This window comes from Glossina fuscipes, unplaced genomic scaffold, assembly GCF_014805625.2.
Source record: "Glossina fuscipes isolate IAEA_lab_2018 unplaced genomic scaffold, Yale_Gfus_2 2, whole genome shotgun sequence".
NCBI lineage: Eukaryota > Metazoa > Arthropoda > Insecta > Diptera > Glossinidae > Glossina > Glossina fuscipes.
The window spans coordinates 21,438,462-21,455,984 of record NW_023998416.1 but is presented as its reverse complement, the minus strand read 5'-3'; the positions used below and the strand labels follow the sequence as shown (position 1 = coordinate 21,455,984).

The 17,523-nt window shown below is 34.2% G+C and overlaps 1 protein-coding gene across 1 annotated transcript; it reads right to left on the bottom strand.

The window, feature by feature from the left end:
• Positions 1–11,758: 11,758 nt before the first annotated feature.
• LOC119633047 (alpha-tocopherol transfer protein-like) lies at positions 11,759–12,814 on the bottom strand. The gene is made up of 3 exons (XM_038026248.1): positions 12,513–12,814; positions 12,087–12,459; positions 11,759–12,013 (listed from the first exon to the last, which is right to left on the bottom strand). The coding sequence occupies exons 1-3, from the start codon at positions 12,812–12,814 to the stop codon at positions 11,759–11,761; spliced, it is 930 nt and encodes a 309-aa protein (XP_037882176.1).
• Positions 12,815–17,523: the final 4,709 nt, after the last annotated feature.

The window sequence follows — 17,523 nt, the reverse complement described above, 5'->3', positions numbered from 1 at the left end:
TGTGATCGCGAAGAGGTTACAACAACGCTATGAAATGCAACTCCTACTAAAATTAATTGAGAGCCGACCTGAAAAGCTTCTACAACCTATTAGGCTCAAGGAAAAAGCTATCATATCGTAATTCTTAGATATTCGCAGGGATCAAAAAGGGATAAATAGCAAAATGGTCAGTAATTTGTGCTGTTACGTTATCAAGTTTCGGCTGACACCATATAAGCTGGCATCGTAGGCAGTTGACACGTTGTCTAATACATCAGACCCTTCGGCGCCATTCTTATCTAGAATCCTTAATATTCAAGCTGTAGTTTAACGCACAACTATATATCAGACAACTTTTTTTGGAAATTTTCAAATATCGTTGAACTTTAGAATTGTCACAAGCGCTTGCTTGCTGTCATAAGTGCGGGAAGAGTCTCGTTTAGTTCAAATTTTTCTCCTTGACGATACCATAAAACTATATTTTGTATTGACTATTATTTATGATCCTAAAGAGCGCATAAGAGGAATTTGGTTTCCTAAAATCGAGGCATTTTCTACAAGAAAATAAAAATTTAAATAACATACGGGTAAGGACTTGCTTGCCAATTGATGTTTAAGGCGTCAACAAAATCTCTAACTCCATTTGTTGATCTTTTATTGCAGATTACGTACTTCGGCCTATACGAGATTTTCTCGGAACTTATGACGCGGCTATGAAACTAACGATATATATAGAAAATGAACCACTTCTTATGCAATAATGACTTCTTCGACACTTATAAATTACAGTAAAACTTGAAAAAATAATAATAAATATTTTTTAAATTTCTTTTTCCTTTTGAACAGTGACAATCCCTTAGTCATACGACAAAGATAATCTGCTCTTTGTCATGCATGGCCTTGGGAAGTCTTTGAACAATAAAAACAACTTCTTTTAGTGTCAAAACATATACAAATGTTCTTCGAAGTCCAAAGTTTTTCTTATATTTATTGTGGACACTATTCCATACTATTCCTTTAACGATTTTTAGGTTGCATTCAAGACTCGAAACTATTAGTTATATGTGTTCACAATTGTCCGTTTCAGCAATAAACTTGTGACACTTTTTCGTCTTCCGTTTAGGCGAAGAAATTTCTTGTATACGGATTTGCTTGAAATCAAAAGCTGAAGTCACCGAAATATCATGCAAGCGCCAACTGCAGCGGAAACCCTATACTATGTCGAGGGTATTTTTATTGTGAAAGCATTCTCCCACGAGCAGAAATTTCAGTTGTACAATTAATTTATGTGTAATGGGAACTCTCACAATTAATAAAAGAACCCAGTAGAAAAGTAATCCGTACCCAAAACAAAAGGCCAATTGTACCTACCTGCTGGAACCTAGTGAAATAATTGGTTTTTTCGGTAAAAGTGATTATCACGCCATGTCCGGAAGTCGACAAACTGTTGGCAAGTATGCGAACACATGTACAATTTATGTAAGTCTGCTCACGCTTTTCACATATTGTACGAAAAGAGAGACAGATGCCATTAAATTTCTGAGTAAAGTGCAGAGGTTTGGAAATTTATTCATTTGTTAAACACAATTAAAGAATTGCTTTTGTTGCTCACCTTAGGTATAATTATGTGCGAACTCATACGTTGTCTGCAAACTCACTCGTTTAATTGTGCAAAGAAAAGCATACATCCATACACACTTATCTTTTTAATTATTGTTATGTGTGCGCAAATATACTTAGGTACACACAGGCAGCAAAACAATAACACTGAGCCATCAATAACAACAGCAACACATTCCGGTTTACGTAACATAACATTTCCTTCTTTTGTTTGTTTATATATTTTTTTTTTTTTTTTTTTTTTCTTTGGCTTGTTTAACGTAAACGTACTGAACGTAAATAATAAAAGTCTGTTGTTTGCTTTATATTTTTTTTTCTAAAGAACAAAATCCTTAAGGCTGCATGTACAATCTAAACTTTGTAAATGCGGCCCCACTTTTTTAACGAGTTTAATTTTAAATTTGCTTCTCTTGCTGGTGGCACAATTGTCAAACTTCAGGTTCAATGGACTCTACTTTTTATGTAATCCACAATAATGGTCCATTAAAAAAGTTGAAATTGAATGGAAAGGGCATAAAAGAGTTCTGCACATGCAGGATCGTCCATTTCGTGGTTTCGAAAGTGAACGTAAGTAGAACAAATCTCTGACTGAAATTTGGATGGAATTTTTTTTTCGATAAGTTGTTTGGACTTTGCCATTATATGTGGAATACAATATTAATCAAGTCCTGACTGCGTCTTTTTGAGAGGATATTCGATGATCTGTCCGCAAATAATAGCTCGATCGTAACCTGACGCAAACCACTTCCAAAGGTCAATTTTTGGGCACATAAAGGCCTTTTAGAAGGCCTTACTCCAAAGGGCTAAAAGCCCTTTAACTAAATATAAGCCACATCCCATCAGCACGAAATTGTATTTCTAAACAGAAAATAAGAAAGAAACCGCTTATTTGCTGACCCTTTCTTACCATTCGAGAGGAGATGTTTGTATAAAGAAATCCTTTCAATAAACACTGTATGCAATAATAACAGGTAAGGAACCTATTAGAGCGAACCTTATACACCCATCACCGCTATACACATCAATACTGTCATACTTGGTTTTGGTTACTATTAACAGATAAGTATAAAAGAATTTAATGTTTTTGAATTATTAGATGAATTACTAAGCGGTTTTATTTAGAATTAAAGAAGAAGTAAGAACATTGTACACCTCACCCTGCATTTATTTAGATAACGAATTTTCAAAAAAGTACGTTGGGAATGGGAAATAGTTCAAAAAGATGATTTGGACGGACGGACAGACAAGCTTAGATCGCTTCAGTTGGTGACTTTAATGCGATTAGTACAATAAACAGTGGATTTATCGCGAGTTTTTATGCATGTTGCATACATCCGCACAAACTCATTACATCCTTGTAACACAAGTATTGTATGGTGTAATGCAAAACCCAAGTATCTTTACGTGGAGAATAAAATTCTCTTTTTACGTTAGGAGTTAAAAAAGTGAAAAAATGAAAATTTGATCACTTTTTTTTGGGTGTCGTATGTGTTATGACAAAATGAGTTTATTCCTATCCTGCGGTGGTGGATGTGAAAACGTTTGTGTGGCGTTTTTGTTGAAATTGGTTTTATCTATTCCTTTTGATAAAAACAAATGTTTCCTGGTGGTAAACATAATCAGTATCAATATGTGGTTGTAAACAAGCAGAAAAACTAAAACTTACCAGTTACTCGCGACGACTATGTGAAGAAAAAGGAAATTTCTTCATAAATAATTTACAACTAAACCGAGTATAGCTCTGTTTTACGTATACGCGAATACATGCAAAATATTTACACAAGTTAAAGTAGAAAACAAACATGTACAGGATTGTGTACATCTGTGTGTACATGTGTTAATTTATAATAAGAGAAAGTGTAATTTGTGTAAGAGAATTTGTTTATTTGTTTGAAGTTTTGCCACTGAAGACGCTATTTATACATTTACCTCCGCATTTGCGACGCAGTGTCAAATAAACTTATGTAATACATTAAATAAGCTATCATTTTTTTTAGTTTTATCTTTTTGTATGAAATACAACCGTAAGCGTAGGCACATTCGCCCACCCCTGCAAAATAGGGATATACTCCTTCTGTTATTTTCCTTTATATATGTGTAACATCAAAAAGGAAACTTCAGAGACGCTATACAGCATAGAGTAAATATTCTTGATCAGCGAGAAATTTGGAGCTGATTTAGCCATGTCTGTCCGTCTGCGTGTCTGTGTGATGTGTGTTGTTGGCACTCTCATGGTCGCAAAAATGAAGATATCGACTTCAAATTTGATAGAAACGTTGAAAATTTCTGCACGCAGGTCGCCATCGAAAATGGGTCAACTTGGTCAGAGCGCAAGCGCGCAGTAAAGCGTAAATCCAACGCAACCTTCGTTTTTTTAACAAAAATTTTTGAATTTTTCCTTTTTACTCGGAAATTATAAAAGTTGGAAGAGTGAAATTTTCCACATTCACTTTACGAAGCTCCGTACTCCTTGCGTGCAAACATGGAAAGCATCCGCCAGACCCGTATAGCGTTACAAGTAATTAAATTTGTTTTTTTTTCAATTTTTTGAGGTTTTATGCTAATATCTCATAAGGCAATCAACACAAAGCCTTAAAAACTACTTGTACTCTCCTCAAATGAAGATATGTTATCTGCCTAAAAATGGATTAATATTAAAACGAATATGGTAGACATAGCTATTAACTTTTTCTTAATAATACCAGCGATATGGGTATCAAATAGAAGATCTTGGAGAGTAAAATGCGGAAAGCATAGTGATGGGTATGCAAGCTTCGGCCCGCGCTGAATATAACTTTCTTACTTGTTTATTGTATTACTACATAACTTTGTTTTACTTTCTTTCTTGTTTTCTTTTCTTTTCGAACATTATCTCATTATTATCTACTGCAAGTCTCCTGCGATAAAGAAGGATAAAGAATATTTTACTCTACTTTTCTATTCTGTTTTATAGTTAGTCTTAGGAGGGTGATGGCAGTAAAATTCGCAAAAAGCTTCAAGCTAACTTTTCATGGTTAAGTTTATAGTTAAATTTATGTTGCGCTAAACCCAATTAACTAAATAAATAAATGTTCATATGTTTTCTTCAATGCTATTTTGAGACCAAATTTTTTTATCTAATCATATTCATGCAAAGTGTTAGAGAGAGAGAGAGAATATTAAACTTACAAGCGCTACTTATTCGCTTTTTCAGTTCAGAATCTTCAACTGATACATAAATTCACGGTTTAAAGCAAGGATTCGCTGTTGAAAAGTGAACAAGTACGAAAATTATCTCTTATACCCATCACCTTTATCCTAATAAAGATAAAAATTGGAACCTTTGTAGAGCAGAAAAGTCCAAGTTTTATTATGTGGTGACGGAAAACGACCCATAATAGATAGAAATGTCATACAAAAATGAACACTACAAAATTTCGACCACCTACACCTATTTTTGAGTCCTGCCCCATGTAAGGATTAACATTTTACTATATTAGGTTGCGCTTTGGGTCCGCTTCCCCATAGGTACGCCCATGAAAAATATTCGTTTCTATAGAAACAACAAATATGCCTTTTATAGAATTTGATTGGTTAGCTAATTTTGTAAAGCATTGGCGTCGCGATATTTGTACTACAATACAGCATAGACGACGTTACGATGGCGTTCAAGAATGTCGAAGGTCTTCGACGCACTTTCTTTACTTAAGAGCACCTAAGCTTTCTGCTGTAGGCTAAAAAGACCCGCCAGGCTACACTTCCAGACTCCCGATCATGCGAGTGAATTAGACTATGCTGCGCATTGATACAATTCTTTGCATATTTTTCGTATGCGGCTTAATAATATTTCACACACGAAAAGCAAGTAAGCATCAAATTAGTAAATTTCTGTCAATGTTATTGTCCAGCTGAAAAGGTTAAAAGGTCTCAATTCCCCTAATTCTGCATATTTACAATTATGACACGTAGCATATAGCAATTTTGATGGCTCTGTACATGGCACAAGCAATGAAGATAAAAATGCTATGGTATTAATTATATGAAATATGTAGCGTTGTAGCTGCAAGGTATTCGAAATTTGCTGTAAGACAATAATAAATAAATTGTGCCCACTCTAAGCAGCGTCATATTAAACAGCCAAACCGACATCAACTCAAAATCCTGCATTCAATTAATAAGCGACTACAAATACCAGACCTAATGCTACTGCTTAACACTTCGCCAAATATTCAGCCCTATCTGTAACAACACAGGACAAGCATAAATACAATCTATCTCTGATTCACACCCATTTACCACAAATACGTAAGAGTTGAAAGCAAAGTGAGAAAACATATGTTTGATGCCATTAGAGAAACCTGTCATTGACGTGAAAGGTTAAGAGATAAGCCATAATTTGTGCATTTAGTGCGTTATAAATTGATTGCCAACGCCTCAATATTTTGGAATTCACGTAATGCATTTCTGTACAAAGCATGGAAGTATACAAATGTTATCATTTTCCCCGTGATGAGTACACTGCAGAGGAAGATTGCCTACGTTAAGGGTGAATGTAATGAATTTCACCTTTTTTTTTTCTGTGTATTCTTCTACCGTCTGTAGCCGAATTCTTTGACTTTTTCGGAAAAGTGCAAGAACAAAGGAAAAAGGCGCGCGCTACCAACAACAACCAAGGCAAATGAGCCACAGGAGAGCGCAAAGTTCACGATATTATAGGTTTTTAGCAGGATGAGGTTCCATTCGCCGTATGTTAAAAGGCTTACAGGAAGTGTAAGCAGGGTTGGACTGGATTTACCAATTATTTCCCTTTCTAATTAGCATTGGTTTCACTCGATGTCTCATTGTTTCTTCAAACAGGTTGCTTCCTCTTTCAACAATCAATGAATCCATTTGACGATACTTGCAAACGACTAGTTATCCTTTGCGCATGGAAGTATTGGGACACCTGTCGAACAACTCTCGCAGGCAAACACAGTTTTAGATATGAGGCTGCTGGAATTAGCTTTAAGCTGCAGACGTATCATTATGAAATTTTCACGAATTGGAAGCAAATCTACCTGGCCTACCAGGTAGGTAGTTTAAAAATTCACCCCATAAGAATAAAGGCACCCTTTAAATGCTAAAAGAGCTCCGGGGTTCTCATATATACATATATATTTATAATGAGAGTGAAAACGTCAAAAGAAGACAGACCAGAAGGCAAAATGTAAGTGTATATCCATGTGGAGTATGTTATCTCGTGTTCTGAAATATTCACTGCATGTTCTCGAATATTAAAAACAGGATAAATGCGAATTTAACACAAACAACAAAACTGCTAAAATTATTGATTTATTTTTTTATCCGATAATGATTTCAGACTCCTTAAAACACTGTATACTACATGCTCATCATGCTAAAAATTTCCTCAACGAAACTGATTGAATCTTTAATAGTGAATTTTGATAATGAATAAGTTTTCTCTCGAAAAGTATGCCCAAGTTGAAATTATTTATACTTTTCATATAGGCAAGCATACATATGTATATGTTAACCTCACATACAGTTTTCCTCATTGTTTGCACATTAGAATAAAGTTCCTAATTTTCTTTTCAACTCCGAAATCCGCCAGGCAGCCATAGAAAAAGAGTGTAAGTTAGTCAATGTAAAAAGATTTGTAAACATCTATGTGCGTGCTGTCTGGTGTAGGATAGTTCTCTTGATTACTGTTGTTGTTTCTGTTGTTGCCATTACTGCTATTTTTCATTAGTTCATATACATGGAATTGTGCTTTTAAAATTGGATTTGCTAAGCATGCACTTTCGTTAAATTAAATTACGTCTATCAAAATTGTGTGCGCGCTTAAAAGAAGAACGAGAGCATTGCGGACGAGTAAATACTTCTTCAAATCCTATTTGGAAACTTTTTAACTGATAAATGTAATTTTCTAAAAAAGTTTTTCTACTTAACAGAAATTTGCGGGAAAAGAGAATTACAATTATTTTCCCTAACAGCATTCGATGCCGCCATAGTGTGTATTATTTTGAAGATTTTAATTAGAACGAGCAAAAAAAAAAAACGTCGAATTATATTTACATTTTATCTCTTTGTTAAATATTACAAAATAAAAATGCTTCGATTGAAGATTCAAACCTCAGACCCTACACTACTTGTTGTAAAGGCGTATAATAAGTTTACGCGGATGCGCGCAAAACCCAAACGAACTTGAAAAAGATCCACCTTTGATTAAGCCGATGACCTCAGAATCACTTTCTAAATCTATCTAGGGCTGCCTGTCCGTCCTGTCCTGCGTTCAATCTTCAGGCCGCAATTTTTGATAAAATTTGGTACACTAACGTGTGTTGGCCCAAAGACGAACTATACATATATATCTTCCTGAGTAGCGTGAAATTCCATGTTGTCAGATGCATTCAACTCTTCTTTCGCTTGCTTTTTAAGCCAAAACTGGACATTGAAAGTCTATATTAAAACTATATAAATATATATTATGGCCAAGTTTGGATAAAAAAAGTTCCTATCTGGCTCAACCTCCATCAGTACATTTACTATGGATAAGAAAAAAATATGCGTAGTTACACATCCATGCAATATGAGAAAAGTTTCTGCTAATACTTGTAGATATGAAATTTGGTAGAAATATTTCTCAGCTGCTTTCACATAGTTGGTATCAAAAATTCAATCCAAAGACGAACATCACATTCTTTATTGCTTGTTTCATTATGCAATCATTGCTGCTCTCATTGCGACTTGATTCATTTTAAAAATGCATCATCACTGATGATTAAGATATCATTGTTTATTCTTCTGATTTTCTGCTGAGTTGTTGATGTTTTCATGCTATTGTACGGGTACGGGTACACAGAATTTACTCAATTGCATTCTCCATTTTCATAAATGCGTTTTTTAGCATACTTGTGGAACACGCTGCTTGGGTTTTTTTCTAATACTTAATGAAAAAATCCAAAAAGTAGGGAAGAAAGTTTTTCAAGTCGTTCAACTGTTCAATTAGAGGAACCTCTAAATGTTTATTTAGATTTTAATAAGCTCTGAGCAAGAGAGCTGAAAGACATGTGACATTGAGCGCTTTTATAATAATAATAATCGACCATTTTTAAGCTTATAAGGACGAGGTTGGCACCGGCTTTATACTTTCTGCTAATGTCTTTTTTTAAAATTTTTAAATTTCACTCAGTATATGGTGTCAACTGATTAAGTTGAAACTTTCTTTTCTGCAAGGCACTTTACTTAATTGATTTAATTGACTCTTCATACGCATTTCAGTTGCAATTGCAATTTGTTTCTCTTTTTAATTATGAAATATTCATTAATTTCCTTCCTTTTTGAAGGTAATTTCTCTGCAAAAATTCTACGTCACAATTATACGAATTGTTGTGGTTTTTAACCAACTTTTTAAGTACCATTAAGACATAATCTTTCGGACATGATTTTTATAATAAAATTAAAAATGCATTTATTTTTTCGCACATAGTCTCTTATGTCCTGCAGAAATTCACATCAGTTCTCTGGCTTTTGTTGGAAGCACTGCGGTACATAGTTTTCACATTGGCAAGCAACTATTTTTTATGTTTGAATCGTTATATATGCATGACCGAAAATTGTATTATAAGTTACGTGACTAGGGTCATGTTAAGTTTTCCTTACTTTTTTCGCATCTTTTCCATAGATCAGCAACATTCTGGCCGAATTTAACCATATCTAAATTGAAGAGGATCATTTCTAAAGTTTAAGCTCCTTTTGAAAGGCTTAGAGAAATTACTGACATTTGCGATAAATATCTGTAACGACATCAATACAAGTTGCTTTTAAGTAGGTCGAAAGTGATCGCTGATTACGTAAAAGCTGTATACCTTTAGGTATCTCCGGGCAATGTGACATTCATTGATAGACCATAGAGCAGTCTGAAGAAAACAAGATTCTACAAATTGTGAGGAACAAAGTTTCTGATCATTTCTTTTTTATTATGTTTAAATAACATAATTTTGAAATAGGGGACACGACTGATATTATTGGAGTAATAGTACTTACTTGGGTAGAAAGAAGGCAGCAAACACTTAATCTATAGCTGCGATAAGTTATTGCGCATCATTACAATGGACATTTTTTTGGGATGTAGCCAAAACACCAATCGCGACTATCTTTCTATATATACTTACAACGCTTAAGAGTATAAGCTATGGGGCAAACCTTCTTAGGTAGCACTTGTTGAATCGATAATAATCTATTCATGATCATCGTAAGAGTGTCACTGTTAAGAACAAAACTCTTTTTCAAATGGCTTTTTGACTTATCTATGGAGAATTTCCTCTCGACAGCAGATGACAGCTATGTTTAAACCGACTGAGAATCTTACGTTGATTCAGGATATTTGTGCTTCAATTGATTTCTCATAAATATTAATGGTCCATGGGAAAGAAATTATACGAATCATAAAGCTTCCAGTTTTGAATACAAATATCTTTTAGCCGGACAAAAGGCTTTGTATGTGTATAATACGATCTAATTGCATTTAATTTGCTTGCTAGACTTATGTAAGACAATTGTGTTAAACAGTAGAGTTTACTTTGGTCGTAGATTCAGTCACTGCTCAGTCCGTAAAGGCACAACATTTATTATTTAGGTGTACACGTAGTAGGCTGCGACAGCCTCACTACTAATCTTTTCTCTTTCATTTTTCTTTTCTCTGACGATTATCGCGGGGGGAATTCCGCCAGTTAAGAAAAAAAAACAAACGATGATTTGTTCATTATGTACAATGTATATCAACCATTTCTTCTCTTTCTTTAAAGAGAACGTAAAAGTACATAAAATGTATAGCAATTATTGCAAATAAGTCGGATTGTAAATAATGTTAATACAATTTTGTTGTAAAAGTTGATACAGATTTCATTTAAAGTAAATTTAAGGCCAATTTACGATGTGGTGACAGACCAAATATTTCGAACTAACAGATGACCAGAGGGGTTTTTTATGCCACCACTGACATCATTTAATTGTCGCAATAATGAAGGCATCGACTTCAAATTTGGTAGAAACATTGGAAGTCCCTGCGCGCAGGTTGGTATTGAAAGTGGGCCTAATTGGTAAGAGCAGACGCCCGCAGTGGAGCATAAACTGAATGCAACCCAACTTTTTTGAACAAATATTTTTGGATTTTTCCACATTTACTTTACGAAATAGTCTACTCTTTAGGTCCGAAAATTGAACCCATCGGCCATGCCCACACAAAGTTACAAGCAATTAAATTGAATTTTTTTCACTTTTTTGAGATTTTATGCTTATTTAGCATAAGGCAAGCAAGACAAAATGTCTAAAACTACTTTGTGCACTTCTCAAATGAAGATATGCTTAAAAATGATATATTATTTGCCTCAAAATGAATATAGTAGACACCGGGATAAATTTTTTCTTAATAATACCAGCGATATGGGTATCAAATAAAAAAACTTGGAGAGTAGAATGTGAAAAGCATAGTGGTGGATATTGAATATTCGGCCCCCCCGCCGAACTTGTTTTTATTTCATCAAATTTCCTACAAATTCATATTTGTATATGTTGGTGTATACAGAGCAATCAGTAATATTGCTTCGATTGATGCAAAAAATCTTTCAATTGCACCGGTTTCCTTTTAGAAACCCTCAGTTTACACAAATCCCAACCTAGACTACTTGTGCTAAAGGTATGAAAAATTTGTAAGAACGTACACAGCACCCAGAAGCATCTAACACTTCATTCGAATTGAACATTTGCGACCATCTGTCCGCGTGTCTCACTAATGTCTACTGCCCACTACGCACTAATATTCGTGCCCAAATTACAAATCCGAATTTACAAAGTATTTTTATTTTTTAGATCAAAGGCCGAAAACTAGTGAAAATAAATTGGATCACCTCCTATATGAAATCCTAATTTGAAGCACCCGTTGTATGAAGAAAACTTTCTATTTTTAAAATTTCTTGCTTTGCCTTAGTAAATCGATGTCGAATATTTCTATGGGATGAGACTAATTTTTGAATCGCCTATCATATGTCCATGGAGAACATGGCCCTGCATATGGAAAGAAGGGTCAATTTTTAACGCTTTACTTAAAAGTTAGTTTATTTATAGCATTATTTATGAAACGTTTCAATTAAAATCCATTCCATTTTCACTATTATTGCAACTAATCGAAGTCCAATTTTCTAAAAGAACCTTCGATACCAAAGATATCATTTTGTTCGTTAGCTTCGACGATTCGTAACTTCTCATCAATACCCCACTGAATGCTTTTACTAAAATAATCTCGATATTTATTTAACTTCTCATCCCATTCAGCTACGATTTCTTCAATGCTACCATTTTCACCGCCATAATCGCTTGGTAGATATTTCAAGGGAACATGTTGACTCAATGAATCGAGCGAATCATGGAATAATAACTGAATAAAATATGTTAATATATATATGTATGGTAGTTACGACAGTAATGGAATTATTGTTTGTTTCACGTACTCTATCTTCGTGTCCAAGTGGTAAGAATGGCTTGCCCATGTTGTAAACAGTTTCACATATTTTAGGCGCTTTTAAAATATGGGCAGATTTTACACGCAACGGTATTGCTTCATGATTATAGGAAATCCATTTTTTTAAATACAATGGAGTCACTTGGAGAATATGCGATAAAGTTATTGCCTCATCAACAGCGATCCCTACTAAGCCGTTAACAACAGCATAATCATCCTCTAAAATCACAATATCTTGTAGAACATGATTGACAGCCAACACTTCTTCCAGACTAAATATATGAGCTGAATAAAAACCGCCGCGAACGAAAAATATCCGAGGACCATTATTGTGTAGAGGAATCGGCAAATATAGAAATCCACTGGAAAGAAGAACTTTCAATAGTTAAGCAATTTATTTAACTATCTTAGTTACCCCAAGCGAAATATTTCCCGGAATCTTGGGCTATCCACGTTAGTTACGTTAAAGGAATCGGGAAATTTACTTTTGAAACTATAATAAGAATCGATCCTTTTTTTAGCCTTCTCCAAACTATATTTGGATCGTCGCAAGAAAGCAATTAAGAATTGATCATCAATGTTAGCACATAAATGCTGTTGTCCTTGGATCCATATTCTTAAAGCTTGTAAGTCTTCGTGTATACGCGCGGGCACTTCATTTAACATTTCGTTAGCTTGCTTTTGCAAATCTTCATTCAATAATCGAGTTTGCAGCATATTTAGCGCAAAAAGTACAAAAACTCTTCGTTGAATTTAGAATAAAAGAAGAAGAATCGAAGAAGAATGTTGCTGACCGATGGAGATACGTTTAAGAAATGAAACTTTAACTTATATGACAAACTTTTATGTTTGTATCGTGTGTTTCCATTGGGTAGAATCTACTGAGGTGGTTGAATTATTTTTATACCCTACACTATTCAAGAAGAACTTGGGATATATCGGAACTAATCGCTGATGACTCAGAACTGTTCTCTTAATCAATCTAAGCTTTTCTATAGTAAGTTGTTTAGCTTACAGCTCTGAATTTTTGCGATATCTTGATGACGTCTGGTACATTGATCTGGGTCTAAGGATGAACGCCTTTGAAGGTAGTTCTAAGCACCTTCTACGTAAGGCCTTACTTTAAAAAGTCGTTACATGAATAACTGGATTGAGCGTGGCGTAGGGTATTTACCCGTGGACCGTGACCCGCTATAGTGTTTTCAGTTGTTTATTTTTTAAACCGCTTTAAGAACGACCGGAATTTCTAACAATGAAAGAAACACGTTCTTCTTGCTTACAAAGTTAAAAACAACTATTTTTGAATCTTTATCAAATCGTTAACGTAAGCTTATGAGATTAATTAGAGTTCTGAGTGTTTGCAATTAAGCTTGACGTTAGTGCAGTTTGTTATTACTTCTAATGATCTATGAAGTGTTGTTCTACAGAAAACAGCAATAGGTTTTCATATCTTCCAATCTGCTACATGTCTCTGCCTTTGGATAATAGACAAGTTTGAGTCATTCAAAAGTACCCAACACTTCATAAAATAACTGCAAAATATTGGTCGTCGGCAAAACGATCAGGTAAGGCACGATTTCAATCGAGTTTCATTTCGTACCTTTCTTCAAAAATTCCACGTATTGCATATCTTTGCGTGCCAGTTAAAACACTAGCAGAGATTAAAAAACAAAAAGCTCTGACAAAGCTCATGATTTCGTTAAGATTGATAAACAGCCCGGCTTAATAAAGACATAGTTCGATTTTTAATAAAAAGTAATTTTTGCATACATTGCAAAATCCGGTTCTAGCATTCTTTTACTAGCCTTAAGACATAGAGCTTTGGATAATAATTTATGCAAACAACGATTTCTATACTCTACATCAATTGTGGTACACGATCCACTATATTGGTGCAGGCCCAAAAGGACCACAGATAGATTTACCCTTTACCAAGCTCTAAGCTTGTCCGCCCGTCTAATGTCTGTCCATATCACAGATATTTCGATTACATTTTGTACACTGACATTGTTTGGCCCACGAAAGAACTCTACCGCAAATGATTTGGATCTGATCGCTTTGTCGACCGCTTCCCAGATAATAATTCCTTACTTTATTTGAAAAGTCGCTATACGAGCAATACGATATACCAGCAATTGGAGGGTATTGCATGGTACCTCAGATGGCCCACTAGTGTATTTTCGCTCTTTTACTTTACACACATACAAAACGGATTGGATTTTAACCTTTACACGCCAGCGATATAATGTGAACTGAACTATTGCGTTCACTGAGCTTTGACTAGGAGAGAGAGATATACTTCAGCTGTTCGTAGGTGATTATAGAAGGCAGCTAGTAGTTCTCATGGAAACGAATTCCAATTTATTTGCAAACACAACCATTTAAATTCTATATAAGTGTGTTTTCCTTTTTCATGTTATCAATAATTTTTTCAATAATAACATGTTTTGGACTTCGAACGTATTTTTCCTATAAAATGTTATACGATGCGTGTTCGAAATAAATTTTTTTATTATAAATTTTGAATCACTATACTTTGCCGATCTTTTTTACATCGAAGACAGCACAAAAACGGTCTTGCTTTCAACAGCTGTCTGAACAATAGCGTTGGACATGCTAGAATGAAACTCCACACGTGCTTTTTTGACAGTTCTACAAATGTAACGATAGCAAATAATTATCTTACGCTGTTCAATACATGTGGAAAGCCATAAATACGTTAACTATCAAAGAACTTTTAATCATATTCTGATTAAATGTAATACGTCATTCCAACCTATAGTTCCGTACCTAAAAGGAAATAATGAGAAAGGCTTTGATGCACGGCCAGACGTAACTCCCGCTTTCAAGGAGTTCAATGAAACTTTAAGAAATTTTGCTATCAATGCATCGGAATTTATAATAGGTTTTGGTTGGTTTGGAAATTCTTACGGAAATATTTCTGCCTAAACACCACCGAAGACAATCCCAAATCAATAAGAGATGTTCTTCCATTCGTCGTCGTTTGAAGCTAATAAGATTTTGTATGCAGCTGATTACATTTTCATAAATGTTTTATTATCAAATTTGTCAGCAATAAGGTCTTTACCGACATACGCTCATATAATGTGCATTAAGCATCGATAAATTTTCTCAAATTTCTATTCTAAAGCAATAACAAAAGTTTAACACTTCATAGTGAATATTCAGTAGCCCCATATATATGTATATGTCTATGACTATAAGATGCATAACTTTAGAAAATAATAACTACCAGCTTAAAAAAAAGTTGAAAATTTGAGAAAATATTTTCATTTAAAAATTGTCGGTTTCATAAAGACATTTATGTTATGTGTTAACTTGTTACTATAAGAATCACATAAAAAAGAGATCCCACAAAATGTCATAAATAATAGTCAAAATGTAAAGTTCTAAGATCATAACAAAATTTATTTTATAGAAATTTCAAGTAAAAGACTAATTGACAAGAACATAAACTTCTTACCTGGAGAGAAGAATGCAAAAGAAAAAGTAAAAACAATGTTATTGCATCTGTTTATTTGTTTTTCAGTTGACATCCTTGAGGGTAGCAGAGCTAGAGTATAAAATAAAAGAGTTTAAAGAAATTAGTTTACTCAAAGTTTTTTAGGCAAAGAACGATAAATAATTAAAAGAAAGAGAAACGTAAGACAATGAAAGATTACGTATTCTTGTAGTGTAGTGCAGTTGTGGAGAAACGTTGACACCAATCTCCCCATACCAATGGATAAAAACTAAATTTAGTAACAAACGACAAAGGGAGAAAGACAGAGAGGACCAGTGAAAGAGAATACTTTCGGTTGTTACAAGCGAGAAAAAACTTTCAGAACATTTTCTGTAATGTCTAAGAATGAAGTCTAGTAAGATCCGAAACCAAGCTTTAGCTCTTTACTCCCATTGATACATGATGGAATTAGTTTGTCATTTTGTTGATGACATGCAGAAAGACGGGTCAAAGACGTGCTTATTATCAAATACGGTAACGAGAGCTACCTTAATAATGTCCACTTCATTTATCATTTTTTTGTCTGTTGTTGGTGTATGCAAAAGATCCGTCTACGAAACTTCCAAACAAATTATTATTAAGTGAAAACCTGTGAAGTGAAGAACGCATCGTGGAGGAATTTTAAATTCTTTTGCACAGCCCCAGGTGATATTTTTATTTTCCCAGTTACTACACAGTTGGATGGACGGACAGATGGACAGACGACGACATACGAACGACATACTTTATCGAGTCCCTGAATTTTTGTTTTGATAAAATGAACATAACCGTCATCTTTCGGCGATGGCTATAAAAAGTTATAACACAATTATATAAAAATGGTTTACCCATTTACGCGGAAATTTTCTCTTTTCATCTTCAACACCTTTAATCTTCAATAATGATTGGTTATAACTTATTTTTAAAATCATAAGCGGATGTTTCGTTGTGGTTGTATTTGTCATATATCATGTAACAAGACAGAGAAACTCTCTAATAGCGGAGCGTTTTATATTCCATTTATAATATCGTGAATGTACATATAATTGGTGAATGAAGTGTGTATAGTGGGACACAGTACACCATTGTCCATAACCTACAATGATTTGCTTAATACACAACGACTTTATAATAATATTATAGCGACTTTTCAAAACCAGGTATTATATAGGAATTAGTTGAAAAAGTGGTTCGTGGCATAAGGCAGAAAAAAGGTAAATCTCAAAAAATTTTTGTGCAATAACTTGCGACAAATATCGACACCAAACATAAGAAAACAAGACGGACGGACGGATAGACAAGCTTTGATCTTACAAAATTATATAATGTAAGGTGAATCGGTATCAAATCTTTCTGTGTGTTGCATATATCCGCACAAACTTAATGTACTCTTGTATCGTAAGTGGTATAGTGAAGAAAAAATTTAAATCTCAAAATATTTTTGTGCAATAACTTGCGACGAACATCGACACCAAACGTGCCCTGTCTTTCTGATGATTCCATGCTTACTTGAAATTGCAAGCAATTACTTTTACTAGCAGGCGGAGATAAATTTCCAAATCTTTAATTTGAACTACGGCATTTAAGTTGTTTAAATCGTATGTAAGCTGATGACTACGAGTGAGTACTTTATTCTTTTTTTAATTGAAATCGTCAAATATAACATATCCCAAAGTGAAAGCATTTTTCTTTCAGTTACTGCTTTAAGTCGTATAAATGAAAATCGTTTCACTCCTTTTTAAACCTTTAATAAATACTGAGTTTGTATTCTTCATCAACAATTTTCTATAAAGAACTGGTTTCTTCAGGTAACGGCGTGCCTCGTGTAACACCGTGCCTGTCCAACACAGTTTTGATAAAACGCACGGTACAAAAAAAAACCGTTCTATATGAGGGACGCCTGTAATGGAAGCATAACAAGAGA

Bases quoted from the DNA above. Each gene is read 5' to 3' on its own strand.
- LOC119633047 (XM_038026248.1), bottom strand. From the start codon at position 12,814: ATGCTGCAAACTCGATTATTGAATGAAGATTTGCAAAAGCAAGCTAAC. The intron at 12,460-12,512 runs GTAACTAAGATA...TCTTCTTTCCAG, and splicing joins CGGGAAATATTTCGCTTGGG to TGGATTTCTATATTTGCCGA. The intron at 12,014-12,086 runs GTACGTGAAACA...TATTTTATTCAG, and splicing joins CACTTGGACACGAAGATAGA to TTATTATTCCATGATTCGCT.